This window comes from Lolium rigidum, chromosome 2, assembly GCF_022539505.1.
Source record: "Lolium rigidum isolate FL_2022 chromosome 2, APGP_CSIRO_Lrig_0.1, whole genome shotgun sequence".
Lineage (NCBI taxonomy): Eukaryota > Viridiplantae > Streptophyta > Magnoliopsida > Poales > Poaceae > Lolium > Lolium rigidum.
This window is the reverse complement of record NC_061509.1, coordinates 261,625,567-261,632,927: the sequence shown is the minus strand read 5'-3', so window position 1 is coordinate 261,632,927 and position 7,361 is coordinate 261,625,567. Positions and strand designations below refer to the sequence as shown.

Sequence of the window (7,361 nt, the reverse complement as noted above, 5' to 3'; positions counted from 1 at the left end):
TTGTCATATGTCCAGGGATTCCCCGAGAAACCCAGGTCGTGAAGATCACAGAAAGAGAGGGTCTCTCTGAAATCAGCCATCTGCTTTTCACCCCTCCTTCTCACAGAGAAGTGTTCACTCTGCCACAAGGCCTCATTGAAGTCCCCCAGCATCAGCCAAGGGCCATTCAGCATAGGCTTAATACGCTTGATCAGGTCCCACATATGGTACCTGAGATGTGTACGCGGCTCTCCGTACACAAAGGTGCATCGCCATTTTATTTCTTTTAGGTGATCATGAACTAATACATCGATGATTCTACTATTAATTTTAAAAAGCTCAACATCTACGCTCTCATGCCAGAAAAGGGCGAGGCCACCTCCCTTCCCTTGCTCATGAAAAGAAACAGAGTGTTTGAGACCTAGTCTCCAGCGCAGATTTTCAACTACTGCATTATTTTGTCGCGTCTCTGACAGGAAGACGATCTGAGGGCGATGCATGCGGACGAGGCGATCGAGTTCTTGAACTGTCCGGGGGTCGCCCAGCCCCCGACAGTTCCAGCCCATGATCGTCATGGCTCCTGACAGGCACGGTCGTTCGCGCCTGTCAGGTTACCAGCTTCAGTCTTGCTGGTGGCTTCAGTTCCATCCTCGTCAGAGTGCACCTTGAGGGAAACACTCCCCTCTCCTTCCTGGTTGTTGACGATGTCTTGGCCAGCCGTCACAGTCTCCACCTCTGTGTGTGCATGCTCTGCTTCGATCAGCTTCCTCAGGTTCTCAGCCCCCAGGCACTGCTCCAAAGACGGGATAGGGAGGAAGAATCTCTTCTTCTCAGGGACCGCTTCCTCCTCCTCGATCTCAGGTCTAGAGCGTGGAGCCCCCAGGGCTCCTCCCTGGGTTGTCAACGCGTGCTGCTTGTTTTCCTGAGTGTCATCAGTGCCTTCCTTTGGGAGCCTCTTCCAACGAAGAGGCCTTTTCTTCGGGTTGGTATCAGCGGCCTCATTGATGATGAGGCCCTTGTTCTGTAGTTGCTTGGGTGTCTTGGCAGGATTGGCAGGGGGTGGTGTCGAGGTCGCAACCCCCTTACCCTTGATGTCGATGTTCGTGTTGGAGTCATCCTGGTGCAGGTGCTCCGATTCAGCAGTAGTGGGCGAGGCAGGCAGGGTAGTTGTTGCAGCATCCTCTCCCGAGAACTCAATGATGAGATTGTTCGTGTCATGTTGCTGGAGGTGCTTGGATGCCCCCATCATGGGCAGCGTGAGGGTCTTGTTTGTAGTCTTCTCCGCATTGCTGATGATGCCTGGTTGTTCTTGCATGGAGAGCTTGCCGACCTCATTGGCGACGTGGGTGATCATGGCGAGTTGGCGATGAGGGTAGGAGTTGCCAGTGATCACACCACGGTCACCTTGAGCACGCCACGGGAGGTTTTGTTGCTGACGAGTCTGCCCTGCTTTTTCTGGCAGGAACCAACGACGATCGTCTGCGGGGTGTGTAGGAGCCACACCGATATCGTCTTCGAACCTCTTCTTCTTTTCTGCTTCCGGTACCCTGCACTCAGTAACTAGGTGACCGATCATACCACAAAATGTACAGAAGTTAGGGAGCCTTTCATAAGCAATCCACACAATAACATCTTCTTCAGCAATCCCATCTCTGATGGTTATCCATCTTTGTAGAGGTTGGTTAATGGGCATGCGAACTCTGGCTCTAAGAATTTTCGCAAAAATGTCACCTCTAGAGTTCTCGTCAATGCACACTAGCTCACCTATCTCCCTCCCAAGTTCTCTAGCTAACTCTTTTGAGAGGAGATAAAAAGGAATTTTCTGGAATTGAGCCCAAATAGGTATGCTGGAGAAAATAAACTTTTCAGGGTCTTCCCCCTCCTTCAGTTCCTCCACAAGAACAACATCATTTCTAAATTTCCAAGGGCCAGCACGAATAACATGATTAAAATCCCCTTGTTCAGAAAACTCAAGGACAAACCTCCTATCCCTCAGCTGGTTGATGTCGAGGTGGCCGCGGATTTTCCAAATCCTCTTCATGCCGTCGAGGAGAGTCCTGGAGCTGACAGCTAGGACAGACAGGAAGACGCCTACTGCCATGAACCTGACACGAGCAGCTCCTCGCGCCTTGGCCACGTTCCAGACCAACACCTTCTTCTCCTTCTCAGTTCCCAGCAGCCGGACGACCTCTTTTCCCTTGGAGAGTTGGTTAGTGTCGGCCAGCGTGGCTCTGGGGTCGACACGCAGCTTCTCGGCACCGGGCGCCATGGGGATGATGGCATCAGCACCCATACCGCACGCAGCACCACGCTCGTTGACGATGGTGTTCATCTTCACAACTTGATCAGCCTTCTCCGCCATCGGAAGAACACGCAAACACTTTGGGAGCAGTGGAGTGGGTGGCAGATGGTTGTGTGTGGATGATACGCAGAGGCCGCTGGCGTTGGAATTTGTAGGCCTTCGGACCGACCGTTTGATCCTGTGATTGCTCCCAGCATAAAATCGCTGGAAATGAGGGGGCAGAGACCGCCCATTGAATCTCCATGGAGCATTCATCTCTCCCAGCTGTCTGCTCTTTGAAACCCGTAAATGTGGCACCAATTCCTTTTCTGAAATCTGAATTGAAACTGGGTTCGTTTGGGATCGAATTACCTCCGCTGATGACGCTGGTCGCCCCATTAAAACCGATAGGGGCGCCCGACCATCAAGATCCGTAATGGCTCCTGGCGACTGTTGGCGCGGAGACAGGGACGACGCGGAGGCCACACTCCTTGATTCCCTCTCTCTCTCAATACAGCGATCGTTACACCTGGGATTTGGATTAAGCTGGAAGAGATCCGAGAATCTCGAACGAACATAGTCGAGGCTTTTCTTTGGGTCACGGGATTTGAGGATAATTTTTTTGAGTCTTTCCTTTGTGGCTCGGGGGAAAAAATCAGATGAGTGGATCTGGGCACAAGGGTTGGGGGTAGAAGAATCGTGGATCAGATACTCTCTTCTAGCAGCAATCTCACTCACTCTCACTGGTTCTAAATCATATCGTGTGGGAATTCAGGTAGAAACAAGCTTACTTCAGGTAGAAACAAGTTGACACATGACAATTTTTGATTGGTCTAACAACGAAGGTCCTCTCAGTATTGACGTCCTTGTTAGTTTCAAATTATTGTTAAATCGTTCAGAACATTTTGAAGCAAAAGAGGTAGTCCTAACAAGGTGTTTTGGTTAAATTCACACTTGATTATTTCCATCACGCAGGACGAAACGGTCACGCAACAGTTGCTTGCTCGACGGCCCAAAATAGTTAGTTCAAGAGCAACTCTGTTTAAAGAGCGGTTAGCCTTTCTGAAACTGACATATTGGAAAGAGCGACACACTTCCTTCCTTAATGTCCTTCACAATGCCTGATATGGCTGACTTGCTGCAGTTCGAGTTCAGTTCAGAGACGAGATTGCGTACTCACTCTCACTTGAATAGTCCACCATAAGTAGGAACAATGGACAGCACAGCATTAAGGCCGGCCATTGCTTCAGCTGAATCAGCAGCAGAGCAGTACTGCACATTGCTTCAGTTTGGAGGAGCCGGACCGTAAATCATGGACGAAATCTGCATCAAAATTCAGTTTCACCCAGGCATACTCAGGTGTTCGAAGTTTCTTCCATAACATAGCTTTGTTGCATCTTCTCCGCTCAATATCAGTATATCGCACCTGCATCGGACATTAGTGCTTTGTGTGGTGATCATAAATGCCAGTACAATCTTCAAAAAAAAAAAAATGCCAGTACAAACCACGCTACGTAGTTTAACACGCGATGTCATATTGTCATGGCGCCAACGCGAACTAAAACTTGGAGCAAATAAGACATATCGGATCACATGTCTGCAACTTGGCTCGCCGGCCAGGTAATGGCGATGGGGCTCGTGACGGTGTGCTTGCCGTCGCTCCACACGATCGACCCGAAGGTGTGCTTCACGGTGACGTTCGCAGAGGGCAGCTGCGCGAAGGTGATGGCGTAGTCCTGCTTCTCCTGCGTCGCGCTGAACGCTAGCTTCCGCGGCTTCACCGTCATGAGCACGCCGGCCGGGCTGGTGATCTTGGCCGTATACGTTGCCCTGACGTTGCTGCCAACGTTGCGCACGGTCCGGCGCTGCGTCACCGCGCGTCTGTCCGAGCCGAGCACCGCCGAGAAGGCCGGGTAGTTGAGGTCCCCCACCGAGGCGCCCGTGCGCGCCGAGCAGTTGGCCGACGAGCCGAACACGGCGAGCTGTTCAGGGGTGTAGCCGAGCGCGCAGAGGAAGGTGACGTAGTCCTCCGTGCCGGCGTCGTAGACCAGGCCTGGGTCGACGGCGCGGTTGGGGTCCACGTGTCCGGCCCCGCGCGCGAACGGCGTGGACACCTTGCCGGTTGACATGTCGCTGATGACGCCGCCGGCGTTGTCCACGTTGTACGCCGTCGTCATCAGGGCGGACTTGATTGCGGCCGGGCTCCACTTGGGCTTGGCCTGCCGGAGCAGCGCCGCGATGCCGCTCACCTGCGGGCACGAGATGGAGGTGCCTGACATGATGTTGAAAGGAACCCGTCTCGTGTCGCCGTCGAGCAGCGAGGGCGAGGCGGCGCCTGTCCAGGCGGCGAGGATGTCCACGCCGGGCGCGGTGACGTCCGGCTTGAGGATCTCCGTGACGAGGCGGCTCGGGCCGCGGCTGGAGAACGATGCCATTCTAGGCGATGGAGGCGACCCTCCCACGACGGTGCCGCGGAACACGATCGTCGCAACAGGGGATGCTTTTGCTTTCAGGTACTTCTTGATCTTCTCTGCGTCCGCGAATGTGACTGCGCTGACGGGGAGGATATGGGCGCTGCTTCTGGCCTGCCCGCCCTGCGCTTCTTCGCTACCGAGGATTGCTCCGGCGCCGCCGGCGAGTTTGACAGCATATCCTTTCTCCGTCCGTCCATTCACGCCGGGGTCGCACAAGACAATCTTCCCCGTGACCATGGCGGGATCGAGCTTCCCAGCTTCACAGATGTTCGAGCCCACGTCTCCACCGTACACCAACGGTATCTTCGCCGCGCCGAGCGGTTGGCCGGCGTACAGCGAGGTGCCCCTGAAGGTCTCTCCGTTGCCGAGAATGACGTCTGCTGGGAACTCTCGGTTGATGGTGGACGCGCCGACGGTCAAGAACCACGGCGCGACGTTGACGACGGTGGACTCGCCGGGGCCGGAGTTCCCCGCCGAGGCAGCGACGACGATGCCCTTGCGGACGGCGTTGAACGCGCCGACGGCGGTGGTGTCCTTGTAAAACTTGCGGGCCTTGAGCGTGCCGAGCGAGGCGGAGATGACGTCGACGCCGTCCGCGATGGCCTCGTCGAACGCGGCGAGGACGTCGGAGCTCGCGCACCCGTGCCAGCACGCCTTGTAGACGGCGATGCGCGCGCCCGGGGCCACGCCGACGGCCCTCCCCTCGCCGTACCCGAACAGGGATGCGTCGGCCGAGGCGGAGCCGGCGGCGGTGGAGGCGAGGTGCGTGCCGTGGCCCTCGGTGTCCAGCGGCGACATGGAGTCCTTCGCACCGAGCGCGCGTCCACCACGCAGCGCCTGGCTACCTGTGCGGAAGAACTTGGCGCCGACGATCTTGCCGTTGCAGACCGCGGAGCCGTTGAACTCCGGGGTGGAGACGCAGCGGCCGCGGAACTTGCGAGGCGGCGGCGGCAGCGAGGGGTCCGCGGCGAAGGAGGCGCGGTCGACGGGGTACACCCCGGTGTCGATGACGCCGATGACGACGTCGGAGGCGCCGTTGGAGGCCGGGAGCAGGCCGGACGAGGAGGAGAGGCCGAGGAAGGACGGCGAGAGGGTGGTGTGCAGCTCCTGCATGACGTCCGGCACGACGGCCAGCACGGAGCGCGCGGATGCGAGGTGCGCGGCCTGGCGGCGAGTGAGACGCGCCGCGAAGCCGGTGGCGGCGTGGGCGTAGGAGTAGAGCACCCTGGGCGCCTGGTCGTCGGAGTTGGACAAGGACAGCTCCACGGGGAGGTGGTTGCGCAGGAATGAGCCGTACGCCCGGTTGGTCAGCAGGCCGCGGCGCGACAGCGTGGGCGCGTGCTCCGGCGCGACGTGCACGATGTAGGAGGAGACATCCTCCGTCGTCTGGATCTCCACCTCCGTGGCCGTCGCTACATTTGCCGTGCCGGCAATGGCGACGGCGAGCAGGACGCACAGGGCCACGAGCGGCTGTCTCGTTAGCTCCATTGATCCTTTGCGCTCCAAGAGAATGAATGCTTGCGGCGTGCTGTGACTGTGAGGCCGTGAGGGTGAGGCGTTAAGTAGGCCACCTGAGCAGTGGATCTGAAATGTTTTTGAACATGAGTTGCGCAGCAGTGCCTGTGCTGGATTATTGTAATGTAGTATACGAGAAAGACATTCAGATTGTCCATTTGTGCAAACGTGTGAAGCGTGCTCCCAGATTTATCTAATTGTTGGCTCGTTGCTGCAGAATGCCAGCACTTTGTGTGGCCCTTTTTGTCTTGAAAACAAAAATAATAATTGCATGGTTGTCCATTTGTGCAAACGTGTGAATCGTGTGAAGAATTATTTAGTTAGAGGTTAATTATTACAAGCTTGTTACCTGAAACTTTGATATAACAAAGCCTAAAACATTGTGGTCTTAAATGGTGCAATGCTAACAATATATTTTTTCTAGACAAAAAAGGAAAATATAAGGTGCACGATATTGATATACTTCGACCAGGGCACTAGCTAAACATACGTCTAAAGATCTGTTTAGCTAGGTTAATTATGACACTAATAAGCCTAAAAAAAGAACTCCAGCCTTACAATGGTCGAATGTTAACATTATATTAGTGAACCATTTCTTTCCATGTTACACATTGAGTGAGGCCTGGTTGATGATGGTTAAGATGTTGATACACAAAAGATTCTAGATATAACAAAAAAAAATCGAGAAAGAAAATCGACCAACATACATTTACCAGTTAAGCTTGGATTGTACCGTTACCGTTGCAAGGAGCACAGTAATCAAATTAAAATGGCTCGGTGTGAAATTACTCAAGGATGGCACCAGTTTCTCAAGGTTCATTTGTATGCATCCAACATCAGGAGAGTTCCCCAGCTAAATTACTCGGGGATAGCTGTTCCTCTGCATGTATGTCTATTTGACCTCGCAAAAAGGATCGCTCGCAAACAGGCATCGCCCACTGGATTCCGCAGTATAACCTGGACACCAGGTTCTTCCTAGTTCTCCCTGGGGGAGACCATGGAGGTCGACTCATCCTGCAGATCACGCATCAACCGCGGTGTCGTGTGAGCTGGGAACAGATTCAAAGACGTCAGGAGGCAACTTCTGAAGTTCATCATCACTACTCCTGTTT

At 54.6% G+C, this 7,361-nt stretch overlaps 1 protein-coding gene across 1 annotated transcript; it reads right to left on the bottom strand.

Annotated features, from left to right (window-relative positions):
* Positions 1-3,828: 3,828 nt before the first annotated feature.
* Positions 3,829-6,222, bottom strand: LOC124693350 (subtilisin-like protease SBT1.4). The gene has a single exon (XM_047226829.1). The coding sequence runs from the start codon at positions 6,220-6,222 to the stop codon at positions 3,850-3,852; it is 2,373 nt and encodes a 790-aa protein (XP_047082785.1). The 3' UTR covers positions 3,829-3,849.
* Positions 6,223-7,361: the final 1,139 nt, after the last annotated feature.